Below are 27,280 nucleotides of genomic sequence, written 5' to 3'. Positions count from 1 at the left end.
GGCTGGCACGAGGAGCATGTGCGGACCACACAGCTGGAGGGAGATGGGGTGGGAGAGGGGTGCGAGGGACCCCACCGCAGCCAGGCTCCTGGGGGTGATGGGGGGAGCCCCTGCGCCCACATCTTAGGTGGGGACAAGGCGACGCCCACAGCGACGCAGCCCTTGGGTCCCGCTTGGGCAGGGCTGGGAGAGGCTTGCGGGACCAGCCTTGCGGGACGCGGGGGAAGCCAGGAGCGAAGGAACAAGCGCATCGGGGCCCCTCTCCAGCCCGCGGATCTCTGGAATCTGATGCTTGCTGAGACTCCCCTAGTCCAGAACCCAGTCAATCCTCCGGGCTGCCCTGCCTGCCTCTCCTCTCCCCAACAGCCGATTTCCCACTCAGGAATCTGATCACTTCTGTGCTTGAAGGGTCCCAGGCGCTCTCCTGGGCACCAGGCTTCAGCCCGGCGCTCTCCTCCCCTCCACCACCCCTCTGCTCTCACCTCCAGTCACACAAGCCGTCCTTCTGTTCCCGGAATGTGCTGGGAGCCACACATACCACAGGGCCTTTGCACATGCTGTTCCTTCTGCCTAGAACTCGGTCTTCCTCACCTGGGCCTCTCATCCTCCAGATCACAGCCCCTGGGTCATTCCCTCAGAGAGACCCTCCTGGATTTCCTGCGGTCCCTAAGTTGCAGGACTCTCCCCCTTTCAGAGTTGTCATCACACGCCGAGCGGTGATTTGATTCATGTCCCTTGACTATCAACTGCATGAGGACAGATCTGTCCCGGTCACCGCTGCATCCTTGGTATCCACCTGGCCGAGGTCCTGGCAGGTGAGGGGAGCCCAACGCAGGCACAGAGCGGATATCAGGATGGGGGAGCGGCGGGTGGACCAGTGAAGGGAACGAATAACAGATGGACGGCGGATGCGTGGAGAGACAGAGGGACGGACGGGCGCCTCTGTCTCCGCGTTCCTAAAGTAAGACACACGGCGGCAGAGTCCCCTCTGGCTCTGCCTTTTTTGAAAGCTGCCCCCCCCCCCCAGTTACAGACCAGAGTGGCTGTGGCTCCCCAGACTCTCTGGGCTCCCTCAGGGCAGGGGACGGGGCCTGCTGGCTGCAGAGAGAGCCAGACGGCGGGCGGGACACGGGGCGGGGGCAGCCGCTGGGAAGGCCTCTGGGAGCGTCAGAGATGGGGTCTCTGGAGGGAGAGCCCGGGAATCACATGAGGGAAGGTCTGGAGCATGGGCTCTGATGGTGATAGGAGGGGACACCTGAGAAGTCGGGCCACATTCAGGTAAGTCGGGAGCAGTGAGGAGGAGGAAACGGAGCTGCCTGCCAGGTATGCGGGGCGCCTTGTACCAGAGGCTTGCAGCGTGTCGGAGATACACCACGGTGTTTCCAGGCACGGGGGGGGGGGGTGTCTAAGAGGAGGGGGTGCATTCCCGGGGGTGGTGGAGGTGTCCGGATGACGTCCGGGTTCTGGGGGAGCCCCCCCAGGGACACACAGGCCCACTCCCCGTGCTCCATTCCCCACACCCTCCAGCACCAGGGAAGCGGGGGTGACAACTGTGCCTTGGCCTCCCAACCCCAGGGCCCCCCAGCATCAGGTGGGCTGGCTTCCTCACGGTCCTTCCCACGTGGGATTACAGAGATCCCAGACGTCCAGTCCAGGGTGACAGCCGGGAGGGCAGGGCCCTCAGGACGACCCCCACCAGGGCCTGGCACTGCCTGAGCCCTGAGACCCCCCACTTCACCACCCATGGGTGTCCTGGCCTGAGGGCCCAAAGCACCTCAGTTGTTCCCCATAAAAGACAACTGTGCACTGATATTTCAGGTGGGAAAACTGAACTGGTCAAGCACAGGAATCCAGCTCTGCAGGGAGGTGAGCTGAGGTCCCCCCCCCGGGCAAAGAGATGGAACCTCCTGAGCCACGCGGGGACCCTGGCCAGGGCTCGGAGAGAGAGGGCTGCGTTTCCGTAGTATATTTTCTTTAAAGGTGAGAGGAGGTTCTGTCTTTGGTATGGACGGCCTCACCCCAGGCAGAGGGTGGAGGCAGGCAGGGGTCAGCGGGACGAAGGGGTCTTGGGCCCCCATCTCTTGGCCTAGCTGACCCAGCCCAGGGCCGGCTGAAGAAGGGAGATCCAGAGGCCCAACCGGAGGAAGGAGAGACAGCGGCGGTTCTAGCCTGACCAGAGTCCGGAGAGAGGCTGAGGAGCCCTAAGGCCACAACGGGGGCATCTGTGCAGCAGGACGGGAGCCGAGAACCATCACCTGGGGAAGAAAGGGACGGAGACGTCAGCGGTGGGCTGTGCAGCAGCCACAGCAGGAGCAGGGACCTAGGCTCAGGGGCTCCCCGGGTTACAGGGCCCAGCGAGGGTCCTCGGGCCGAGGGGCCGGGCTGAGGTCTCAGCTCCACACGCTCTTGCAGTGCGACCTGGGGCAGTGCCTTCCCCTCTGTGCTGTTCCTCCTCCTGCAAAATGAAGATGCTCAGAACCACCTGGGGCTCAGGAAGCTTCAGGGGGTGCTGAGCACCGTGCTACCGTACTAGCACCGCCATCGGCATTGCTTCCCAGGTCACAAACCCCTTTGGGGACAGAAGGGAAGCATGTCTTACCCCGACGCGTGCAATCACACGGCCCAGCGGCACTGCAGACCATTCCAGGGCTGCCACGGGCCAGGAGAGCAGCCAACCTGGCCACAAACTCCTCTGCTGAGCCTTGGGGAAGCTCCACAGGCCCCCCTTGCAGCCCCTCCCTCCGCAGCTGGGCCCCCAGCTCCTGGCTTCCCAAACGCCAGGTCCCACGGCTCCCGCTCCCCAAGACAGTTCATGCACCCCTGCTCCGCCTCATCTTCTCCGCCTAAACCACCTCCCACCTCCCCCGGAGGCCACAGTCTCTCACCAACAAGGTGCTGGAATTACCCAGACCTGCTTATTCCTCCTCAGCTCAAAACTCTCCCACGGCTCCCCAGCAACAAAAGCAAAAAGCCGAGGTGCCCCTCTCATGTCCCCCAACGTCTCCTCGAACATCCACGCTAGCCCCTCCTCCAGCGCAGCACCACCTCCTCCCGAGATTTCTCATCAGCAGTTAAACACGGAGTCACCACCTCAGCAACTCCACCCGCAGGTACAGACCCGGGAGCAAGGAAAACACGTTCACACAGAAACCTGGACGTGCATGTTCTGAGTGGCATTATCGTAACAGCCAAAAAGTGGAAACAGCCAGATGCCCGTGAGAGTGAACAGGTAAACACGTGTCCACCCACGTGCAGGCACGTCACCAGGCCTGAGCAGGAGCGAGGTGCCCTTATGCCCTGCCCCGGGGACCAACCCTGAGCCCACGACGCTCAGAGAGGGAACCAGACACAGGAGGCCCCCGGGGGTGCGAGTCCACGCGTGTGACACGTCCAGGACGGGCTCGTCCACGCATGGGGAGGGGTTGGGAAGGCCGGGGGAGGGGAAGGGGGTTGGGGGGCTGAGGGCTGATGGTTAATGGGGACAGGATTTCCTTTTGGGCCAATGGAATGTTCTGGAATTAGGTAGAGGATGATTGCGCATCTCTAAACATGCTAAAAACCACTGAGTGGCACATTTTAAATGGGTGGATTGAGTAGTTTGTGAATTCCTGCTTAATTTTTTTAAATGAGAAAGGAACTGGATGAACGGGTGAACGCTGGGAGCGCGCGGGCCAACCACACACCTGGCTCAGGGCTCACGTTTGACCACCCCGCGCAGATGCAGCTCGCTTTCGGCGGCCACGATGGGCTGCCCGTTCTGCAGGTGGTAGTCGATGAGGTGGCTGATGCTCTCGAAGAGCACATCCTTGGTCCGCACCTGCAGGGCCAGAGGCCTCACCATCAGCGCCCCTGGGAGCTTGTAGGCAGCCTGCTGACGGGGAATCTGCCTCCCGAGGGCCCGCCCCGAGGGTCTGATGCAGGCTCGAGTCTGAGAACCGCCGGCCCAGAAGCTTCCAGTTCAACCACAGAGTCAGACTCAGAATTCCAGAGTTAGGTAGGGACACAGGCTCTGAAAGCACAGGATGCGGGGGCCACACTTCCTGCCGCAAGTTGAATGGAGGCCCCTAAAAGACATGTCTGTGCCCCAAACCCTGACACCTGTGGATGCGACCTTATTTGGAAAAAGTGTCTTTGTAGAGGTGACTAAGTGAAGAGTCCTGTGGTGAGCTCGTCCTGGAGGCCCCAAAGCCAGCGACTGGTGCCCTTGTAAGAGCCGGCACAGCAGCGACCAGAGGGGCACGTCAACAGCCCAGGGACACCAAGGGCTGCCCGCACCTCGGGGGCCAGGAGAGCCTGGACGGAGCCCTCCGTGGGAGCCCCAGCAGGAGCCAGCCCTACAGCGCCGGCCTCTCGGCCCTGCGGCCTCGGGAGCTGGGGAACAACACTCTCCTGACGTTTACACCACTCAGTTGGCCGTCACTCGGCAGGGCAGCCCTAGGAAATCTCGGGGACGCCTAACGGAAAACAATCTGCTGCATCTCGAAACGAGAAAATCTTAGCATCACCACATGCTACGACTGGATGCACCAGGGCCGGTAGCCCGCTGGCCCCGCTGCCGGCTAGTCCCTGGACAAGGCGGGCTCACTGGACGCAAGACATCCGGAGAGCAGGCTTCAAACGCACATTCCTAGGCCCCGTGGCAAAACCCTCTACTTCTTTGGAACTGGGACAAAGAATTTGAAGTTCTGAAGCTTCTGGAGCTTTAGGAATTGCCAGTCCTGTCCTGTAGATCCCTTAGCAGAGAGGGAATGGGGGTCCAGGGGGTACTGACCTCACAGGCCAGGCCAGAGATTGCAGCTCTGAGCCAGACACAAGGGGAACGGAAAGAACAGCCCCCCACCCCAGGCCAGGCCCCCCACCTCACCCCCGGACTGTGACCTACACGGAGACGGAGAACATACCGAGCTCCCCGGGGGCGGTTCTGGGGACTCAGCACTTGGTAAACTCTGGCAAGACTCTAACACCCCCAAGCTCCTTCCCCTGGGAAATAACTGTGAACCCAAGGCCCTTCTTGGACGCTGGGAAACGCTGCATAAACCCTAGAACTCCTTGCAAATTGAAAAATGCTTTGCAAACCCTGAAATGCTTTAGGAGCTGTACAATACCAAAGCTCAAATTGACTCAAAGCAGCGGTCAGGTGCGGGATGATTTCATCTACCACGAGGGGGGGGAGGGGGACCCACAGTGAAAGAATCATGCAGTTCAAGGACGGAGTTAAAAACACACAGGCTAAAAAAACAAAAAACAAACAAACAAACCCACACAGAAAAAAAAAAAAAAAACCCACACAGGCTTCAAAGACGTCAAAACAAGGGGAAAGTGTGCATCTAGCAACTTGTACAGCCTAGAACTCCCTGTAAATTGAAACATGCTTTGTGAGCTTTAAAATACACCGGAAAAGAAAACGTCATATTCATCCAAGGCACCAATATTTGTAGGATGCACACTGATTATAGACGGTGGGGAAAGGGCATCAGATATACTCCTTTGTAAACCCTGAAAGGCCCTGAAATTGGAAAAGGTTTTGTACCCCGCAAAATGCTGTATTGACTTGGGAACTCCTTTATAGATTCCCAAATTCTTGACAAAGTGGGAAATACTGTGTAATTCTAAATTACCTAGTAAACGGGGACAGAATCCGTCAACAGCCGGCTTTGTAATCCGGGACAGACTTCCCTGAACCTATAGGTGGAGGTGGACGCCCGCCCTGGCCCCGCCCCGGCCCCGCCCCCGCCCGCCCCGGCCCCGCCCCGTCCGCCCTGGCCCCGCCCCCTCCCGCTGTGGCCACGCCCCCGCCCCTTACCACGCCCTCTGGGTCCACCAGCAGCAGGTGCTTGGGCTGCCCCGCGTGCATGCCCGTGAGGACGTACTGCCCGGGGTTAGTGACGCTGTCGCGCACCAGGAAGTCCCCGTCGGCTCGGAGCAGCTTCTCTGCCGCCCTCCGGCTCATCTGGCCATGGTACCAGGGTTCCTGCCGCAGCTGCTCCTCCGTGGGGGCGATGGGGGCCCGGCGGGTGGGGGGGCTGGGCCACTGATCCTCCACGGGAAGGGGCGCCACCGCCGTGCCCGCCCCCGCAGAGCACTCGTGCAGCTTCAGAGCATCCTCGAAGGGTCCTGCGGGCGAGGACGAGGACGTGGCGCTGGAGGCAGGAGCGGGCAGCTGCCCCGTGGGGGCAGGGCTGGAGGGGGAGGGGTCTGCGCTGGGAACCTTGCACTGAGCCCGCAGGCCCTCACTGGGTGTGTGCTGAGTGTGCACCTGGGGGGTGCTGAGTGGGTGTGTGTGTGCTGTGTGCACTGAGTGGGAGTGTGTGAGTGTGCACCTGGGGGTGCTGAGTGGGTGTGTGTGCTGAGTGTGCACCTGGGGGTGCTGAGTAGGTGTGTGTGCTGAGTGTGCACTGTGTGGAAGCATGAGCTGAGTGTGTGTGTGTGTGTGCATTGTGTTGAGCAGGTGTGTGCTGAGTGGGTGAGTGTGCACTGTGTGGAAGTGTGTGCGGAGTGGGTGTGTGCTGAGTGTGCACTGTGTGGGAGCGTTGCTGAGTGGGTGTGTGGTGGTGTGTGTGCTGAGCGGGTGTGTGTGCTGCGTGTCCACTTGTGGGTGTGTGTGGTGAGCGTGCACTGCGTGCTGTGTGCCTGTGCTCTGCCTGCCTGCTGTGCGGCGCCAACCGTGCACCGCTCTCCTTCACCGCTGTCGGGTCCTGGTGGTTGTGCGGCACATACAGGCGACGACAACGTGCACACACACTTTTCTTGTCTCGTCCCTGCAGCCTCCTGCCCAGTGTCTGTGGCACCCATGTCGTGTAGCCCCTGCCACACGCAGCCCCCGCGCCAGCCATGCATGCCTGCCTCCTACAGTCCCGGAGGCCCCTGCGGGTCCCCAGGGGCTTCCTGAGGCTCCCGCCAGGCACCAGCGTCACCTGGACGTGTCACCCGGACGTGCCGCTCGCCTCTCTGAGCCGGTCTCCTCGCCGTAAGTGGGATGCGGGGCCGCACGGGTCAGGCTCCCCGACGCCCTGGCGACCCGCCCTGAGCAGCCGTCCCCGGGGCCCCTACAGCCCTGCCACCCCCTGCCCCTTGGGAATCCTGTGGTCCAGGCGCAGCTGGACATCCAGCCGCCAGGACACGGGACCAGGCCTGGCCAAGCCACGTGTCCTCCTCAGCCTGCCACCCGCCGGCCCGGGGCGGCCCAGAATTCTCAAGGGAAGCCTGGCCGGGGTCGCTGGGCCATCTGGTCACCCCCAGGGGACGGCCAGCGTGAGGGTGGCTGTGAGGAGCCAGCGGCGGCTGCCGCAGGGACAGCTCGGGTCGGCTGGCGCTAAGACACTGGGCTGTTGGGCTGGGGGTGCTCTGCAGACTCGGTGAAGCCCGAAATTCCCAGCTGGCTTGGGTGGATCCGGGGCATCTCCCACTAGGGGGTGTCTGAGGGAGGGAAACGACCCCTCACGGGCCAAGACCCCGACGCGCTGGCGGAACAGGACGGCGTGGTTGGATCAGGAGGGTGCCCTGGACGCAAGCCTCCTCCATGAGACGAGCCCAGTGGGAGGGTTAGGGCCCAGGTCCTCCAACCAGGGAGGAGCCAGCTAAAGCCCCTCATCAGAGGGGGGGCGGGGGGCCGGCAGGGGGAAGGAGCCCAGGCCCCCCAGGAGACGGGGGAGTCTCATAGAGAAGAGCGCCCTCCCCTTACACTAGAGAGGAAACTCGCTTACCCCCTAAGAGACTGCAGGGTCCCAGGAAGGGGGGCCCTGGAGCCTCCACCATCAGATGGGGAGTCCCAGAGGAAGCACTCGTCCCCATGCCACCCTCACCAGCTTGCCAAGCCCCAAGGGGCAGCAGGCTGGGCCCACCCACGTACGCATGTCAAACAGATCCTTTTTGGGGCTGTCCTCTGCCTGCGGGGGCTCCGGGGCGTCCAGGCCCTGCGTGTTGACGTACAGGTGGTCCTCGTAGTCTCTAGGGCCCCTGGCGTCGGCCTGCACGTAACCGTCCCCCGGTGGGCCTGGGAACACAGGAGAGCGGCGGAGTCAGCGGGGGCCACCCACGCCCGGCGCCCCCGGGGAGAGACGCCGTGCAGCACCCTGTGGCTGACCACCCCGCCGTGTCCCCAGGGGCTGCGGGGCAGCTGGGCGCCACACTGGCAGGGCTGCTGCCCCCAGGCAGCCCGGCGGCAGAAATCCCTACATGAGTGTGAAACGCCCACGTCTGAAAAATAACAATGACACTGCTCCGCCTGTAACCGTGTCATCCACGTCACCCACGTGACGCATGGTCACTCGTTTCTGTTCTATTTTAGGAGTTCCTTCCTGTTCTCTTGAACGTTAATTGTGAGCGTGTGAAGCATTTCCGTGCTTCAAAAGCCTCCCCCGCAGGAAAAGTCATCCCTGGAGGGATTTGTCCCTCGGGTCCACTCAGCGCCCCAGCTTCTGCGGGGTCCCGACCGGGCCACCTGTGCCCAGTTCCCCGGCGCTCCCCGCGGCGTCCGAGCAGGTGCCGGGTGTCTGCGGGGCTGAGAGGTGAGACGTGGCCCCACGAGGACATTAGCTCCCGTTTCCCTTATTTTGAGCAAGGCTGAGCCTCTTTGCAAGGTTCAAAGTTAACTCCTGTGTGTTTTTCCAGAACCGTCTGTGGATCTCTGAACATCACCACTTGTAGTCCCGGCACAGAAGCGATGATTCCAATACACAGTTTGCAATGTCCCTGCTATGCCCACTTCGTCCTTCCCCGTGGACTTGGGAGCTCACAGGCCGACTCCGCCTGCCGTCCACGGACACGGGCACGTGAGCGGACCTCTCGTGACCAGTCCCTTGCTCTGTGACACGGGGAAAATCGGAGCTGCCCCTTTACAAGCAGGGGCATTAAGCCCACAGGACAGTGTCCGGCAGGGGTTCCGGCTCAACAGGAGTGGCAGCCTGGGCCCACCCGGAGGACGGCCGGTGCCCCAGCCTCTCGTGGCCGGGGCCGCGTAACAGGGACAAACCCCAGGCGGCAGGCGTCCAGACGGAGAATCCCAGGCCGTGGGAGCTGGGGCAGGAGTGTGCTGCCGGCGTCGTTGGCTAGAGAGCGGGGAAGAGCATGCGCAGAGGCTCGGGCCGGGAGATGCTGGGGAGCCCCGGGACTCAGGGGTGACACGGGGCCGTGGGCCCAGCACCAGGGCCCCGGTGGCTGCCCAGTGACAGAAGGGCTCTTTTACCACGGCGCTGGGAGTCAGGGAGGGTTCTGACGTGTGGCAGCGAAATGCCCAGATGATTCGGGAAGATTGAAAATAGCAGCAAACACAGCGCAGGTGTTGGAGAGGCTGGAGGGAACAGGCAGCCGCAGCAGGCGGGTGGGCGAGGCGCCTGGCACGGCCACCTGGGAGGGCGGCCTCGGCTCGCTCAGCACGGAGGCCCTGAGCCCATCAAGAGCAGCGGGGGGTGGGGGGGGTGAGGTCCCGGAGGGGAGCCGGGCCCAAGGCGGATTCTAGCCTCGTGTCGTTTTGAATGATGAGTCACAGGATAAAATGCTCACGGGCTGAAAACGGAATCATTTTGTTAAAAACACCTGACGGGAGGGCAACTGCACGCTTTCTCCGGCCCCGGTGCGGGGTCGGCCGTGTGGCGAACGCACGGTGGGAGTGTGCACACGATGCACCATCTGCAGGAGCGAGCCGGATGCTGCATGCACTGAATTGGCTTGACTGCACATGGAAAAATCTGGAAAAGTAACGCACGCTAGCAACGACGACAGTGGTGGCCTGACCGGACGTGGACGGGCCGACGGGACTTGTCGCTGAACGCCTTTCTATGCGCTGGCATTTTGAACCACGGGAATGCAGTATCGCTCCCCCCAAAATGCAAAGCAACGAGTCTGGAGCCTGGGGAGCGAGCACCGGGTCACGGGTAGAAGAGGAGGGGCCCGCAGCTGAGCCCCCGGGGCACCTACCAGCACCTGACGGGCCCAGGTCCCACGGCAGGCTGCGGGCATCCCGTCGAGCAGGAGCTGCCCCCTGAAACAGAAAGCGGGGGTCCTCCTGCAGGTGCAAGCCCCCTGCCCAGCCTGGCGAGCCCCCCCCCCGCGGGGCTGGAGACAAAAGTCAGACACAAAGGGCAGCTCCCAGGCCTCCCAGCCCTGCTCAGCCCCTGGCTCTGCAACTGCCCTCGTCTGTCCGTCTGTCCACTCGCCTCCGCTGCAGCCTCAGCTGCCCGCTCGGCTCCTGCCACACGCTGTTCCCTCCGCTGGGGTGCCCTTCCCTGCACTGCTCGCCCAGGCAACTCCTATTCACCCTCCAGAGGCCAGCCCAGACACTGCTTTCCCGGCCACAGGGTCAGTCTCCCCGTTGTGGACTCTTGAGACCACCCCTGGGAGCTCGGCTCACGGCCCCAATTAAACCGCTGACATAATCTCCCGAGCATCTGGGGCGGGGAGTCGTGACCGCGGATCGGCCGTGGGGCCGGACGCATCTGTGCGATTTGGGGAAGGAAGTGGGGGAGGCAGGGACCCTCCATTAGTATCACGGGGAAGGGAGCAGGAGAAGCTGGGGGCCCAAGGACCACCCTGGCAGCCCCCCGCCCCCAGGAGGCCCACGGGGCTGACCTGGCCGAGGGCCCCGAGGGCGCCGGGCTGGGCCAGGGCGAGCCTGGAGTCCACCAGCCCGCCCGGGGGCGGCTCCTTCCCTGGGATGCTGTTGTAGTAATTGTGGTCCGCTTCGTCCTCGTCGCCCCAGGCCGACTCCTCGGGCCTGGTGAGCCTGCGCACACACACAAGCACAGGAGGCCCCGCGCTCAGGGCCAGGAGGGAGGGTTGGGGAGGCCAAGGGCCTGTGTGTGGCCTGAGCCTTGCACGGGGGGCGGGACGAGCCGGGCTGGGGGCCCCGGCCAGGAGGCGGGTGTGCAGGTGGCACGGGACGGGCAGGCGGCTGCCGGGCAGAGCGGAGGGGACTCGGGGGCGCCGGGTCTCTCTGCAAACCCTTCCTGTGCCTTGTCACGCACGTGTGAATTCTTAACACGCGTGTTTACTCCATACGGGGTCTCCTTCTGCCCGCTGAGGTACGACCCGGCCCCTGGCCCACAGCTGCGGGGGCTTTCTACGCTTTTCAGCCACAGAACTTTGAAACGATTCAGAGAACGTCCAGAGAACAACGATGTCTGGTGACGCGGGAAAGTGACACGAAATCCGAGATTTAGCGTCTATAAATAAAGGCTGGCTGGCCCGGGGCCCGCCGAGCGCTAGCAGCCCCCACGGCTGCTCTTGCCACGCGGCCGAGACAGGTGGTCTGGCCCACGTCGCCGAAAACATTGACTGTGGGCCCTTCGCAGACGCGCCGGCCACCCCCGTGCAGACTGGAGATGACAGCCGCCGCGACGGGCCCTGAATCCTCGCCTCAGCCGGGCGGGGGGCGGGGGGGGGGGGGGGGTGGTTAGGGGTCGGGTTTTCATCTGGGTTTACAGGTGCGGGAACCGGACGGCGGCTGAGAGCCAGGGCGGAGGTGAGCGCGGGGAGCGGGAGGCGGGGAGGGGCCTGGTACCTCTCCGGGGGCACCGCCACCCTGGGCGGGCTGTGCAGGTACTGCTTGAAGCGCAGCTCGAAGGCCTGGCCCACGGTGCTGATGATGCTCTGGGCGAGGCCCTCGCAGCACTCCAGGATGTGGCAGGCTGCGGACGGAGGTCACGCAGCATTGGTGTGGCCGTGCGGGCTGGCACACCCCACCCCGCCCGCCCCGCCCGCCCTCACCTCTCTGGTTGATGGGATCCTTGGCTACGTAGGCCACATAGTCCGTCATGTCCTGGGGAGAGAGGACGGGTGACCCGGGTCAGTCGGACCCCCTGCGCCAGCCTGCCCGGGCTTCCCGGCCTCCTCGCCTAGCTCCACGGGGGCAGAGGGTCTCAAGGCTGCAGGGGACACAGGGAACCAGAAGTCCACCCCCCCGGCCCCGGCCTTACCGTGTCGCCGCCCGACGCGAAGGAGATGGACTGCATGTGGTGGTTGGCAATGATCTGGCCAGAGAGAGACACGCGCAGTCACGGGGCCGGGTCGGCTGTTCACTAGGCCAGGGCCGCAAGGAGGGCCCAGGGAGGGCGGAGTGGGCAGTGGGCACCGGGGACCAGGAGGGCGGCGGGGTGGGGAGCCCCCTCCCGGGCCGAGTGCGGAGGCCACAGCCAGCCTCACACATGCACACTCCCGAGGCCCGGACACACACACACAGGGACTCACTCAGACCCACGCACAGGGCCTCCCACGTTGAATGCCCAGAGACACAACCAGTGCCACCGACCCCCAGACACACTCGAGCCTGTCTTCACACCCTGGCACATCGCGCTTCGGGCCTCATGTCCACTCACACGGACACTGAGGTGTGGCACACTCACCTGGCACACCCAGTGGAGCCATGCAGGGGTGAGACCTGCCAGAGGCCCCAGTCTGCACACCGCCCCGTGTGCTCGTTTGCATGCTCATTTTTATTAACTTGCTTATTTGCATGCTCATTTATTCACTTGCTCATTTGCATGCTCATTTATTCACTTGCTCATTTGCATTTGTGCACTCACACACATATTCACTCATTGCAGACTTGCTTGGTGTGCACATTTGCACACTTGTTTCCAAGGTCATTTGTGTGCCTGCACCATTCGCCAGCCCCTGAGTGGACCCGTTGCTGCACGAGCCACACAGCAGCTGAGGCCCCCGCACGGGCTCCCTCCTTTGCACCTTCACAGCCACATGTCACAGCACTTCCCAGGGTCACGGCACTGTCTGGACACATCCCAGCTTCTCCCCATGAGCCTCACTGACCCCTCCAGCTCTGTCTCCCGACGGAGTGACCTCTGCCTAGAATGTCCTCTGCTCACTTCCTCCCTCAGAGGTAGCCCCACCGCCTCCAGGAAGCCCTCCACCCCACCCCTGCTCGGTTACAGAGCCCTGTGCACACCTATAACAACCCTCGCCTGGCCTCTCGGGGCTTTTTGGAATTTATAATTATCCCTTCTTTGTGCAATGATATTTTGCTGGTTTGTCCACCAGGAGATTCCATGGCAGGGCTCTCATCCCGGGCACGGCGAGCCTGGTGCGGGCCGCTCTCTACTGTGGGGTTCAGCCGCACCCCCCCCCACTCACCCAACTCTGGGCATCATGAGGCGGCCCGGCTCCGGCTCAGGGTGGGTCTCGGCAGGTGTCCAGGTGAGCACGTGACACCACGCCCAGCGCTGTGCCCACCGGCCCCGGCCCGCCCGCGTGGGGCTGACGACCCCCGCGGCACCTACCTGGCGCGTGGCGGGCACGGAGAGGTTGAGGCCGTCCGTGGAGATGCTCACGGCGATGCTCATGCCGGCGAAGCGCAGGTTGCTCTTGCCCAGGATGGAGGCCAGCGCCTTGTTGGGGGCCTGGGGACGGGGGAGGGCAGTGCTGAGCCTGGGGAAGGGGGGCTGCAGGGGGCTGGCTGGGGGGGTCCGGGAGCGCCCCTCCCGCGCCCCTCCCGCGCCCCTCCCGCGCCCCAGCCACGCCCACCAGCGCCACGCCCCACCCCAGCCACGCCCACAAGCGCCCCTCCCACGCCCCAGCCACGCCCGCCAGCGCCCCGGCCACGCCCACCAGCATCCCCCACCCAGCCACGCCCACCGGCCCCTCCCACGCCCACCAGCGCCCCTCCCCCACCCAGCCACGCCCACCAGCATCCCCACCCAGCCACGCCCACCAGCGCCCCCCCCACCCAGCCACGCCCACCAGCATCCCCCACCCAGCCACGCCCACCGGCCCCTCCCATGCCCCAGCCACGCCCACCGGCCCCTCCCACGCCCACCAGCGACCCGCAAGGCCCGCGAGCCCCTCTCCCACCTTCTTCTTCCAGGAGCCCCGGACGCCAGGCACCGCCTCGTGGAGCCGGTTGATGGCTTCCCTGTGAGGGGGAGCAAGGAAGGGGCTTTAGCGAGCTGGGGGGCGGGGAGCAGGCAAGCGCTCGGAGGGTGTGGGGGTCAGAAGCCACAGACCAGGGAAGGAGGGTCCTGGAGAGAGAAGAGGAGGGACGGAGCCCCCCACCCCCACGGCCCCTGGCGGCACCGGCCCCCGCCCCCGCCCCCGCCCCCACCCCCGCAGGGACCAGCGCCTCCCGGGCCACAGCCCAACTCGGAGCCACAGGGCCCCGATTCGGGGAGACCCGCCCAGCCCTGGAGCCTGCACCCCACGATGCTCGCGGCCACAGTCCAGAGCCCCATCCGAGGCCCGAGCGGGCGACCCCCAGACCACAGGACGAGACTGTGGAACTGCTGGTCCCCGAGGGCGCGACACCTCCGGGCCCTGAGGCTGAGCCTGCCCGGCCCCTCGAAACCGCTGGAAGCAGCAGTGGGAGCCTCACCCCGGCAGGCGGCCCTGTGCACCGGGTCCCGGGGCCCCTTGGGCGGCAAGACGGAGTCGCACACACCTGCACCCACGTGCACGCCCGCGACACGCACGTGCACACGAGGCCTGCACAGGCCTGTTCACAGCGACACAGGTCACGGGATCACCCAAGGGCAGAAGCCACTCAGGTGTCCGTCGACTGGTGAACAGACATAGCACGTCCCCCCCCATGGGCACGTCCCAGCCTTGAGCAGGAGCGAGGCCCCCGACACTCAGGGAGGGGACCAGATACAGGAGGCCCCACGGGGTGGGAGTCCACGCGTGCGACATGTGCAGGATGGGCTCGTCCATGCTCTGGGAGGGGGCTGGGAAGGGGATTGGGGGGGACAGGGTTGCCTTTTGGGGAGATGGAATGTTCTGGAATCAGGGAGGGAGCGGCTGCACAATTCTGCGATAAAACCAAAACACCCAGAATCGTGCATCGTGAGCGTGTGAATGCTGTGCTCGTGTCAAAGGGTGTCTTCACGTCTGCAACGAACCGACGGACGACCCTCCTGCCCTGGTCGGACCCATGACTCTTCACGCCTCGATCGCGGCAGCTCAGAGCATCAGCGCATCCACAGACCTGCCGTCCCACCGTGACCTGGGCCACCCCTGGGGGGCAGCCCACACAGGGGGTCCCATCCCACGACATGCTGAGCCGTCCCCATGGACCCACACACGGCGAGGACCAGGTACACAGTCCCGGGTCTGGGGAGCAGGAGCTCCCGAAGGGCAGGACACAGGCTCGGTCACCACGTCCCCCCCCGCAGGCCGCACCGTCCCCTAGGCTGTGAGGCAGGAGGGACTGTCACAGCACCCACCACCCCGGGTTCCCCTCACAAGCTGTCTGAGCCTGGGGCTGCCGCCCCTCCAGAGTGTCACATCGGCCCTCCCCCAGCTGCCCCCAGCCCCTGGCCCCACAGCAGCCGGCGTCAAAGGCTCACCTGGTCACCTGGGTGCGAGTGTTAAAATCCAGAGAGCGCATGGAGCGGAGGACTTCGATGCAGCCCATGTACTGCGGGGGGAGGAGAGACCGGCGGTTAGCAGGCAGGCCCCGAGCACCCGCCGGGAGCCCGCGCCAGGCGGCAGGTGAGCCCAGGCCTTCCTCAAGCGCCCGCTTCACTCTCTTCTCCTGCCCCCGCCCCCCCCCCGCAATGGCCGGCCCTGCTGCCTCAGGCCCTTTGCACCTGCTGTCTCCCTGCTGCTCCCTTTCCCCACCGGCTCATGGACCGATTCCTTCCCCATCTCGAGGCTCAGCGTCGCCTCCTCTGAGCTGCCCCCACCCCCGGCGCTACGCAGGCTGCCGCATGGGACTGGGGGACCCCTCCAGGCCCAGGGCGCTATTGGTTTCATCTGCTGTTTGTTCTCCCTTTCTGTTCCACCCGGGGGGCGACGCTCCTGCTCACCACCGCAGCCCCGAGGCCCAGCACGGGGCATGCAGGGGCGGGGAGGACAGTGCCTGGTCCATGAGGCCCCTGCACATCGACTACCTGACCCCTTCCAGGCAAAGCGGGTCAACCGCTGCCGAGGCCACCATCCCCCACAGAAAGGGACATCGGGGCCTCCAAGATGACGCTGGGGGACGGTGGACCCTCAACTACTGCTAGGGGAGGGCAGGGACCAGGCTAGGCCCACGGCCTCCTTCCAGCTGGCATCTATGTGCTGCGGGAACACGCGGGATGATGGCTAATGGGGACAGGTTTCTTCTGGGGTGACGGAACGTTCTGGAACTAGACAGTGGCGATGGCTGCACAACTTTGTGAAGGTACTAAATACCATTAAGTCATATGTACACTTTAAAGTGGTTGATGGTTGGGGCATCCGGCTGGCTCAGCCGGTGGAGCATGCCACTTTTGGTCTCAGGGTCCTGAGCTCAAGCCCCACGTTGGGCCCCGACTTTACTTACAATGAAATGAAATAAAGTGGTTCGTGGTTAACTTGGTTGTAAATGTCACCTCAATGTTTGAAAAATCACAAATGCACACACACTTTGACCTTGAAACTCCATTTGTAGGACTTTTTGCCACAGATACACCAGCCCAGGGGCTGCCCGTGTGTGCAAAGCCACCGTGTCTCACCCTCTCCACAGGGCTCGCAGCCTGCAGGACTGCACGGGGACACGTGGGCAGGTGTTTGCTGCCCCAGGGGATCAGCACCCGCCCACTCCTCCGGCTGGCCCTGCTCTGGGAGTCCCACATCCCTCTGTCCCCCTCAGGTACGCCCTTTCGCACACACCCTCCCTTCCCACTGGGGCCTGCAGCACTGAACAAATCAGCAAGAAATTAGGGACACCCTAAAACTCAACACATCCAGGATTGTGAGACTCCACATGTGACCGCAGTTCAATCAGAATTGCCGCTAAACAATGACTGTTTCCTTAGTATAAGTATGTCCCAAGTAGGGCATGTGACACACTTACACCAAAAATCACTGGAGTTTATTGGAACTTTTAATTTAACGGGGTGCCCTGTATTCTTGCTAAATATAAGCAAATCACGGTTCTTGGAATGGAAGAGTACGCATTTGTAAAAAGAAAAGACCAGAATTTTTTTATGCGTTTATACGAAATTGTCTCCAAGGTATGTCATTAAGTAGCAAGAACAAGGTATAGGGTAGAGGTCATGGTGAGTCACCATTCATGCGGACAAGGGGTCAAGGAGGAGCTTGTGCACATGCACATGTATACGCAGCGCGTGTGTGTTTGCACGAGTACAGTGGCTGCTTCTGGGAGAGAAACCGTACGTCACTGACAGACGGTAAACATGGTCGCAAGTCATTCCTCCCCCTTCCGAGCCGTTGGGTTGACCACAGGACTTGTTTGCGTGCATCGTGAGCGTGTGAATGCTCACACAACGCCAATGCGTTGTCAGCAGAGTTGCCACAGACGGGGTCTACAAGGCGCTTGTGCCCTGGAGCTCATCCCCTCACTGGTCTCAGACACGTGGCCCATCCCCGTCATCCCAGGTGACACCGGCCAAATGCCGTGTGAATGAAGAGCCCGTTCAGCCCCCGCTGACCCAGAGAACCACAAGAAATAATAAGTGCTATTGTCCTGTGCTAAATTGCAGGGTGACTTGTTACATGGTGACTGCTAACGGAGATAGTGACCAGAGGAGGAGTACGACTCTTCCCAGCCAAGAAAAGACCCAGGCCAAGGGAATGGCCGGTACAAGGCCCAGAAGTGAGAACAAACATGGAGACATCACAGACTCGCTCCCGTAGAGCTAGAGCAGAGAATCAAGGAGCAAAGAAAGATAACAAGGTGGGACCAAGGAGGCTATAGGGCCCTAGGGCTGGGTATGCTGGGTAAGCTGGGGAGCCATGGGAGACTTTTAAGTAGGGGACTGAACAGATCTGTCTTGCCTTCCCTTGGACAGATGGTTAGACGGATGGATGGATGGATGGATGGATGGATGGATGATGGATGATTAGATGGATGGATGATGGATGTGTGGGTAGATGGGTGACGGATGGATGACCATAAGGATGGGTAATGGATGGATGATGGATGGATGGTTAGATGGATGGGTGGTGGATGTGTGGGTAGATGGGTGATAGATGGGTGGTTGGATGGATGGATGGGTAATGGATGGATAATGGATGGGTAGATGGATGTATAGACAATAGATGGACGGGTGGTTGGATGGATGAAGGATGGGCAGATGGATGAAGGATGGGCGGATGGATGATGAATAGATGAGAGACAGGCAGATGGATGGACCATGGATGGATGGATGATGGATGGACGGATGGGTGGGCAAATGGATGATGGATGGATGGGTGGACAGATGGATAGGTGAACAGGTACACGGATGGACGGATGGACAGGAATGGCCTCTATGCCAGGCATGTGTAGACATGCAGGACCTCAAGGGAACTTGCGGTGGTCCTTGCTCCAGGAGTGGATTTTCTCACTGAGGGGACAGCTTTGGTGGGGTGCCGGCTGCCCACAGGTATCCTGCCTCCAGCAGAGCACGCGTGTGTGGGGTGCAGGCCGGCGTTCTAGGCCCAGGGCGAGGGCTTCTGATTCCCACACCACCCCCAGGCTCACTAACTAACACACAGTGTCGCTAACTGCGAGGCTGATGTCCTCCAGGGTGCCCCCCGCCCCGCCTGGACGGAGGGTGGGGTGCACGCCGTGACCGCCCTGGAGAGATGGGAGTGGGCGCAGGAGGGGCCACACCGGGACGGCCCCGAAGGCTGGGAACAGGGACTGCGAACCCAGATGCCTCGCAGCGCGGGAGGCAAGCAGACGGCCGGAGGCTCCCGCACACACGGCTGATCCGCACCCACGCGTCCCGCAGCGTGCTGCATCCGTCACCTCTCTCCCTGCGCTGCACCCACGTCCCCACGCTCAAGTGACAGGCATCACCTCGTAGGAAACGCAGGCCCAAGGAGGCTCGATGAGAGTCAGGGCACAGAGGCCGCCGACGGGATTCGCACCGGGCCCTCCAGGGCCAGAGCCTCACCACCGCACCACCCGAGCTAGCGTGGACGGTGCAAGCTGCTCGTTCCACGGCCAGAGGGCCCAGGGCGCCAGACACCTGACTTTTACGAGAGAGGCCAGACATCCAAGGCTTTTGTGTGACACCTTCTAATTTGTAAATGTGGACAAGAAATTGGAATTTTATGTTGAAATGGAAGGGGTGGGGGGCGGTGCTCAGAGGCCCACTTGAGCCTTGGGTCTGCCAGCGAGCGGGACCTGGGCCGCACAGCTGTGGTGGGTGAGCCCCCGCCTCCCCGGCTTTGCCCCCACGCACCCCCCAGAGCCACCAGACGGGCCTGGATCCAGCACGGGCGTCCCAGTAAGATGCACCGATGGATCCGCAAGGCGAGGCTGCCCGCACCTGCCGGGCCAAGAGCCTGCACCCCACCCTCCCGGGAGCCCCCAGAGCCGGCCTGCGGCCCCTCAGCCTCAGCCCCACGGCCTCCAGAGCCCGAGCCCGAAGAACACTCGCTGCGTGGGGCCCAGTGCGTGGGAACTTGCTACTGCCGCCCCAGGACACTGGCGCAGAAGGTCGGGGGAGGGGTCCCCAAATGCTGTGTCCCATCCTCCCTTTTGCATATGCAGCCCCTGAGGCAACCCGAGCCCACCCGAGGGAGGAGCTGATTTATAAGTGTCCCCCACACTGCCCCGGGGATGGACACGACGCTTACGGAGGGGACCAGACACAGGAGGCCCCACGGGGTGTGAGTCCACGCATGTGACATGTGCAGGATGGGCTCGTCCACGCACGGGGAGGGGGCTGGGGGCCGGGGGGGAATGGGGGTGATGGGGCCGGGGTTTCCTTTTGGGGAGATGGAACATTTGGGATTAGATTATGTCGAGGGTTTTCATAACCCTGCAAATGTACTAAAAACCTCTGAATCGTACAATTCAAATGTGCAAATGTGATGGTATCGACTTCTATCCTGTCACTACCATCGGCCTGTGGTTTGAGGCCTAACAGAGTCCTCCGCGTGACCCGAGTACACAGCCCGTCGTCCGGGAAGCATCCATCCGTGCGACCAGTCATTGGGCGTCTGTTGGGCACCGGGACGGGGGCACAGCCCCCATGTCTTCCCCCCAAAGAAGCTCCAGGACAGACTAACCCCCACGCGGGGGGCAGGCGGGCCACGGGGCAACAGGTGCCGAGCGCACCCTGCCGGGAACCGGAGACCCCCAACGCCTTAGATGTTCCTTATCCCTCAAGGTCTGGCCAAGACTTAACAGGGACACCCCGCAGATCCCTAACTAGTGGTAAGGGGAGCTGACGACCCCCTCACCAGGTCTCAGCCCCCTGCCCCCCCCTCCCGGAGACCACACATGGGCCGGCTCCCTGCGCCCCGCACTCCCTGACGCTGGCGGCCAAGGACCCGGCTTGCAGGCCCACACCCCAGCTGCCGCGGCTTCCCCCCTGTGTCTACACTTCGCTCCTCTTAGGACACCAGTCGTGTTAGATTGACATGATTGGGGGCCCCGGGGAGGCTCGGTCAGGTCCTGGGGTCGAGCTCCAAGTGGGGCTCCTGCTCCCTGGAGAGTCTGCTTTGCCCCCTCTCCCTGCCCATCCCTCTGACTCTCCCCCTGCCCCACCCCCTGCTCTCTCGCTAAAAAAGAACCAAAAAAAAATATTTACCACCCACCCTGCTGTGGGATGGCCTCACGATCGCCACATCATATCCGCAGAGACCCTATTTCCAAATAAAGCCCCATTCTGAGATGCCAGTGGACGTGGATTTGGGGGAGCTCCACTCTTACCAGTACACCGAGTGACCCGGGTTTCCAGAGCTGGCATCAGGACGGGCACCCCTCCCTGCCGCTCGCTTTGCTGAAAGGGGAAGATGCAGCCCGCCACTGTGCCTCCCGCCCAGAGCGCGGCCCGGACCCAAGGCTGAGCAGACAGCACAGGCAGACAGGGACAGCCGCGGGGTAACCTGCGCGGGCTCTCAGAAGCTGCGTCCTCTGGGACGAGCAGTGTCACCCGGACGCCAACGGTCCAGGCCCCCGGGGACCTCAGAACACCCCACCGGGGGACCCCGCAGGATCACCTAGCGCACAGCTTAGGGCACAGAGCGCACTCACCCCACCCTGCATCCACCCCCACCACTGTCTCCAGAACCTTCCGTCTCCCCTCACGGAGACCCCGTCCCCAGGAAGCACTGACCCCCCGCTCCCCGCCCTGCCCCGGCTCCCACCACCTCCTCTGTCCCTGTGGACGGGCCTCCTCTGGGGACCTCCTGGGAGTGGGGTCCTGCAGGAGGCATCCTCCTGGGTCTGGGTCCCCTCCCTGAGCCCGGTGTCCTCAGGGTCCGTCCACGTGGGGGCAGGTGTCAGGGCCCTTCCTCCCCGAGGCCGGGTCGTGTCCCGGTGTGGACAGGCCACGCTGAGTGTGGACACCAGGTGCTTCCCCGTCCTGGCTGCTGTGACTCGTGCTGCCGTGAAGACGGGGGTGCAAATACCTATTTGAGTCCCAGCTTTTACGTCTTTGGGAAACGTGTGTGACGGCGGGGCCAGGATGCTCTCAAATACACCCTGAATGTCCTGGAACCATCACGCAGGTTGGCAGGAGGCTTTATTCCGGGCGGCTGCGACTTTCCCGGGCACCGCCCCCGACGGCAGAGGGGCAGGGCACCTGCAGGGCCCGCAGCAGCCCTGGACCGCGGCAGCTTCCGCCGTCCCCACACCTGCCACACCTGCCCCTGCTCACGCACACGCCAGGTCCTTGTGCGTCTCCTTGTGGTCGCTGCTCAATTACAGCAGATCGACTCTCGGGGGAAATCAACGTGGGGGGGCGACGGGCGTGTGCGGAATCACGCCGGGTGGAAGGCTGACTGCGTGTAGGCTGCGCTTGATCCCATGGCCCTGCGAGCAGTTGTCTTGAGCTGCTGGTCCCCAGACGATCTTGGAAGAGGGAGCGGGACCGGGGCCCCCAGCGCCGCACACAGATCCCGGGGAGTCCGCGGGGCGGGTTCCCTCCGTTCGCACCCTCCCCTCCGCCGAAGGCCGAGGCCAGGGAGCAGCCGAGCCCTCGTCCCGCGGGCAGGCGGGGCCGCACATGACCGCTGGGATTGGATTTAAAATCAAGTAAGAAAAAAAATAAGAAAAAAAAATAAGAAAAAAATAAAAATTAAAATTAAAAAATAAATAAATAAATAAAATCAAGTAAGATCACGGTTTAGCTCGCTGGCCACACTGGCCACACTTCAAGGGCCCCGTGGCGGCACGTGCCGACCACGCGGGACAGTGGAGACCTAGAACGTTCCACAGCCTCAGGAAGTCCTCTGGGCAGGGACCATGTGGGTTCATCACACGGCTTCAGCAGTCACCGGACATGCGCCCGGCCAGCAAGACGTGGGGAGAGGCTGCTGGGCGGCCGTGGACGGGTTCCCGTAGTCATGCGAGGCCCCCAGAGGAGGGCTCTCTAGTGCAGGGGGGGGGCTCTGGGGTGCTGGCGGCCCGGGGCGGCGGGAACAGCCCCGATGGGGCAGCCGGGAGCCGCCGAGGCACGCTGTCGCGGCCGGGGACGGGGTCTGAGGGGCGGGTGTCGGCGCAGGCGGGCTCCCCCCGAGGCTCCGGGGAGGTCCCCGCGGTCCCCCACATGCAGCCAGCTCACTCTATCCTCCCGCCCTCCGCTCCATGTCCTCACGCAGCTTCGAGGGACACACTGGATTCGGGCCTTGTCCTCCAGCCTGACCTCGTCTCCCCTTAATTCATTACATCTGCAAAGACCCCATTTCCGGACCCATCACGTTCTGAGGTTCCAAGTGGACGCGGATTTGGGGGGGACGCTCTTCACCCCAATGCGGATGGGGAGAGCCCGGATCCACGCCGAGGTCATTGGGCTGCTGGGTTACGCGGCCACACGGCTGCCCCCGGGGTCTCTTCTCACATGAGACAATGGCCTCCCTTCACCTGGAGGCTGCCAGTCTGGGTGGGGGAGGGATCCCGGGAGATGGGTGGGCCCCGGGCCATGGGGACCATCCACGCTGACCTACTGTGATGTGCGTCCACCTCTGCTGGCCCGGGTGCCGCCCTCTCACCTACAACAGGGATCGGTCCAGGGGCTGCGAAGTCCGTGGGCGCGTCCGCCAGTGTCAGCTTCCCCTCGCCACTTCCACAAATTACCCACGTGTGACACCGATGTACCCCCTTAGGTCTGGGGTCAGGAGCCCCCCATGGGCCTCCCGGGGCTAAACCCAGATGTGGGCAGGACTGGTCATAAGTTCCAGACACATGGGTCCTGTAACCCGAACATGCCAAGCTCATTCCCTGCCACTGGGCCTTTGCACATGCTATGCCCCCACCCGGACCTCTCTTTCCCCAGTTGCCTCGTGTCTGGGGCCTCATGGCTTCAGCTCTCAGTTTAAATGTCATCTCCTAAGGGATGCCTTCCCCGACTTCCCCGGCTGAAGTAACCCCCCAGTCTCTGCCTCTGGCATCACTTTAATTTCTTTTTTTTTTTTTTATTGGTGTTCAATTTGCCAACATATAGAATAACACCCAGCGCTCAACCCGTCACTTTAATTTCTGCATTTTAATTTAGCGCCTGCCAATATCCATCATTTATTTGTTCTCTTATTTACTTACCGTCAATGCTTCCCTCCAGAATCTAAGCCCTATAAAAGCAGGGACCAGACCTTCTCATTTCCTACCCGGTCGTCAGTGCCTGGCAGGGTGGGCATGCACTAGATATTGGCTGCATTGGCCAAAAAAGGTCACGATCACTGGAATAACCCAACAGCCTGCACCCCACAACCTAAGCATCTCAATTCTGGACAATTCTAGAGCACCTGCACCCAGGCCAAGGGGCAGCTAGGGCTCGCCCTGCAAGGTTCACAGCAGCATCCACGACGCACTCTTGCTACAAAGCCCATCCTGAGCCCAGCCAGGGTTTAAAAGACCCCACTCTGGGCAGCCCCGGGTGGCTCAGCGGTTTAGCGCTGCCTTCAGCCCAGGCCGTGACCCTGGAGACCCGGGATTGAGTCCTGCCTTGGGCTCCCTGCATGGAGCCTGCTTGTCTCTCTGCCTGTGTCTCTCTCGCTATGTGTGTGTCTCTCATGAATAAATAAATAAAACCTTTATAAATAAATAAAATACTTTTTTCAAAAAACCAAAACAGAAAAGACAGCAGCCATTGCATTAGGGCCACCGGACTCCGGGATGACCTCACCTTAACTTGATTACTTCTCCAAGATCCTATTTCTTTCTCTTTTTTTAATATTTATTTGTTTGTTTATGATAGATACAGAGAGAGAGAGAGAGAGAGAGAGAGAGGCAGAGACACAGGCAGAGGGAGAAGCAGGCTCCATGCAGGGAGCCCGATGTGGGACTCAATCCCGGGACTCCAGGATCATGCTCTGGGCCAAAGGCAGGCGCTAAACCGCTGAGCCACCCAGGGATCCCCCAAGACCCTATTTCTAACTAAGACTCCATCCTCAGGCCCCCCCTGGATGTGAATCCAGCGGAGAAAGCACAGAACCCAGCTCTGGGGGAGGAAGGACACGACGTGTCTGGGACACTCGTGCAGGGAACACACACACATAACCAAATGCAAACATGGTAACTTCCAAGGTCCTGGCCCCAGAGGCCCCCGAGGGGGTGTGCATGCGTCCAGAGGCTGGATGACAGGTGTCGCGGGCGGGTCCTCCGACGGAGCAGTGAGCTGCAGGTGCGGGAGGACGGGCGCCCTGGGACGCGCACCGGCACCTGAACCCACGCACAAGGGGGGGGGGGGGTGTTCGAGTGGAGAAGGTAACGGTTTAGAGGGTTTAGAGTCGCCCGTACAGGTGACACCTGTTCTATTGGTCCGACTGCTCCCGAGGAAGCGCACGGCAGGCCCCTCCCCCCCTCCGCGCCCCGGCCCCTCTCCAGGGCGGCCCGGGCCTGCGCTCCCCAGCTCGGCTGAGGCCCGGTCCCGGCGTCGGGATGCGCGCCCCCCCCCCCCCCCCCCCCGCGCGCCCAGGCCGAGCCGCGGGTCCGCGCTGCGCATGCGCGTCCCCCACCCACCTGCCGCCTCTCCCCGCCCTCCCCACGTGACGCCGTGGGAACCGTGACCCCCGCGCCTCGGGCTGGGGGCGGCCAGCGCTGCGCAGGCCGGAGGTGGGGGTCCGGCATCCCGGGGGCGGGGGCGGGGGCGCAGCGAGGATGGGGAGGGGCGCCCGGGCCGGGAGTGCGGGAGGGAGCCCGGGGATGCCGCCGCCGCACTCACCCGCACGATGTAGGAGACCCCGGGCCCCAGGACCCTGGCGTCGGGGTGCAGCCAGCCGTGCGCCGGCTTGTGGATGAAGCTGCCCTTGCGGATCCACTCGGCGGCGGCGGCGGCGGCGTCCGGGGGCCCCGCGCCCCCCCGCGCGCCCCGCGGCCCCCGCGCCCCCGCGGCCCGGCAGCGGCTGAGCGCGGGCAGCGGACACGGCGCGGCGCAGCGGGGCTCGCAGGCGCCCAGGACGGCGGCCGCCAGCGCGGGGACGCCCCCGGGCGCGGCCTCCTCGGGCTGCGGGTCGGCGCCCCCCGCGCCCCCCGCGCCCCCCGCGCCCCCGGCCGTGCGCGCCGCCGCCGGGCCCCGGCCCAGGAAGCCCGCGGGGGCGGCGAACTTCCACTGCGGCATGCGCGGCAGCAGCGCGCAGAAGGTGGTGGGCGCCTCGGGCTCCGGGGGCGCGGGGGGCGCGGGGGGCGTGCGCCCGCCCGGACCCTGCGTCATGGCCGCGGCCGCCGACCCAGCCCGCCGGGCGCTGCGCCTGGCGCGGAGGCGGCCCTCCCCGGCCCTCCGCGGCCCTCCCCGGCCCGCTCCCTCCCGCCCCCTCCCCGCCCCCGGCCCGGTGATGTCATCCGCCCGGCCCAGCGCGCAGCCGCGGGGGGCTGCGCCCCTGGGACCCGGGCCCCGGGCGGCTGGGGAAACTGAGGCGCGCCCGGGGCGCAGCGAGGTTGCAGCCCGAATTCCTGGCAGGACGGGGGGGGGGGATGGGGGGACATCACCTGCCTTGGCCCGTTTTCGACTGAGCCGAAAAGCGAGGCCTGGAAAGGGGGTGCTGAGCGGGGCAGGCCCCTCCCCCCGCAGCGTGCCCCAGGGGCGGAGTGCGCCCTGCCCGTTGCGGATGGGGAAACTGAGGCCGGGGGGGGGGGGCGCGAGGGAGGCTGGTACCCGGCAGCGGGGGCGCGCCGGCTGGGACTCGGGGCGAAGCTGCAGCCGCGCCCCCCTCCCCTGCTGCTGCTGCTGCTGCTCTTCCCGGGGCTTCGGATCCGGGGCGCCCCCGCCAGCTCTGGGGAGCTCTCGGGCCTCGCCCTCCCGCTGCGACCCACACCCACACCTCGCAGGTGCATTCCCGATGCCCGGGATGCAGGGCCCAGCACCCCCCCCCCCCCCGCTCGGCCCGACAGGTCCCCCCTCCCTCCCCCGCCTGGGGTGCGGCCGACTGCCGGGAAACAAAGGGAGGGGGCCGGGCGCGGGCAGGTGGGGAGGGAGGCGCGAGGCTGCCTGGAGCCGGATCGATAAATCAGAGGAATGAGATCACGGCCTGGCGGTCGCGGCGGAGCGGGGGAGGGCCTGGCGGCGGATTGGCCGACGCCGGGGTGGGGCTGGGGTCGGTGGTGCCGCCCCAAGCCTGCCCGAGTCGGGGCGGGGGTGCGGGGGCTCTGGAGCATCTGCAGGGTCGGGAGGAGCTGGCATACAGCGAGCGGGCGTGTCCTTTGGGGCTGCAGGGGGCGGGGTGGTGTGGGGGTGCAGCCCCCTGTGGATGTGTGTGTAGTGTCCCCATGTCCCCATGGACCCTATGAGAGTCAGCTTGTCTGTGTATCTGGGCAGGTCTGAACACGTGTGGGCAGGCAGGGAGGGCGTGGGGCTCTCCTGAGGGGTGCAGGTGTGTGTAGGGGTCCCCAGGGTGTCCACCCAGTTGGGTAAAGGGCTGCATGTTCCAGTGGGGCAGTTCCAGGCTGGGGGAGAGAGACAGAGCAAGGGTCACGCGTCTCAGGACCCCTCAGGGCCGTGCCTGAGCTGCCACCCCTTGGGCCACCTCCTGGTGGCCGCAGGCTGTCCCTCCCAAGCTCCTGGGTCAGGGTCTTTCTGGGTCAGGGGTTTAGAAGGCCTGCGCTTATCACACAGGAGGCTCGGTCACATGACACCATCCGTGTGTTTCCTTCCTGTCCCCAGGAAAGAATGGCGGGAACGGAGCCCGATGGCCAAGATTCAAATCCTGGCATCAGAGGGACACAAGGGCTCACAGTGCGCCCTCGGGCAAACGTCCAATCTCTTCAAAGCCCCATTTTCTCTCGGTAAACATCCACGGTGTCCTGCGCTGCTGTGAAGCTTAGATGATCCTTCTCGGTGGCGGCTGAAGCGCGGGGGCGCCCACTGAAGGGGGTTAGAACGCGCTAGACTCTTATCCACCCCTCAATACCCAGCTTCAAGGTCCCCGCTTCCAAGAAGCCTCCCGGGCTTCCCCGCTTCAAAGCCCTGGCTCTACC

The 27,280-nt window shown here is 63.8% G+C and overlaps 1 protein-coding gene and 2 long non-coding RNA genes across 4 annotated transcripts; 2 read left to right on the top strand and 1 right to left on the bottom strand.

Moving 5' to 3' along the window:
• Positions 1–1,812: 1,812 nt before the first annotated feature.
• SHC2 (SHC adaptor protein 2) lies at positions 1,813–25,555 on the bottom strand. 2 transcript variants are annotated; one of them, XM_072722086.1, is made up of 13 exons: positions 25,032–25,547; positions 15,288–15,358; positions 13,801–13,861; positions 13,230–13,349; positions 11,913–11,966; positions 11,704–11,755; positions 11,498–11,624; positions 10,567–10,720; positions 9,916–9,979; positions 7,850–7,993; positions 5,804–6,114; positions 3,684–3,817; positions 1,813–2,255 (listed from the first exon to the last, which is right to left on the bottom strand). In XM_072722086.1, exons 1-12 carry the CDS (start codon positions 25,518–25,520, stop codon positions 3,689–3,691), a joined length of 1,776 nt encoding a protein of 591 aa, XP_072578187.1. In that variant the 5' UTR covers positions 25,521–25,547; the 3' UTR covers positions 1,813–2,255; positions 3,684–3,688. The 2 variants fall into 2 exon arrangements, with proteins under 2 accessions (XP_072578187.1, XP_072578188.1); XM_072722087.1 differs by lacking the exon at positions 3,684–3,817 and having other exon boundaries at positions 1,952–2,255; positions 25,032–25,555.
• LOC140593998 (uncharacterized) lies at positions 6,765–9,498 on the top strand. Its single transcript, XR_011994553.1, has 3 exons — positions 6,765–6,967; positions 8,288–8,507; positions 8,611–9,498. It is a non-coding gene; the product is annotated as an uncharacterized lncRNA (long non-coding RNA).
• Positions 24,878–27,109, top strand: LOC140593999 (uncharacterized). The gene is made up of 2 exons (XR_011994554.1): positions 24,878–24,922; positions 26,967–27,109. It is a non-coding gene; the product is annotated as an uncharacterized lncRNA (long non-coding RNA).
• The last annotated feature ends 171 nt before the right edge of the window (positions 27,110–27,280 follow it).

Source organism: Vulpes vulpes, chromosome 9 (genome assembly GCF_048418805.1).
Source record: "Vulpes vulpes isolate BD-2025 chromosome 9, VulVul3, whole genome shotgun sequence".
NCBI lineage: Eukaryota > Metazoa > Chordata > Mammalia > Carnivora > Canidae > Vulpes > Vulpes vulpes.
The sequence above is the reverse complement of the archived record's forward strand: the minus strand, read 5'-3'. Positions and strand labels throughout refer to the sequence as shown.

Excerpts from the sequence above, each read along its gene's own strand:
- SHC2 (XM_072722086.1), bottom strand. The coding sequence starts at position 25,520 with ATGACGCAGGGTCCGGGCGGGCGCACGCCCCCCGCGCCCCCCGCGCCC. Across the intron at positions 10,721-11,497 it reads GTGGCGGTGCCCCCGGAGAG|GCTCACCAGGCCCGAGGAGT; the intron begins GTACCAGGCCCC and ends GTGTGTGCGCAG. Across the intron at positions 9,980-10,566 it reads CCCTCGGGGCCCTCGGCCAG|GGGGCAGCTCCTGCTCGACG; the intron begins GTCAGCCCCGTG and ends TTTCTGTTTCAG.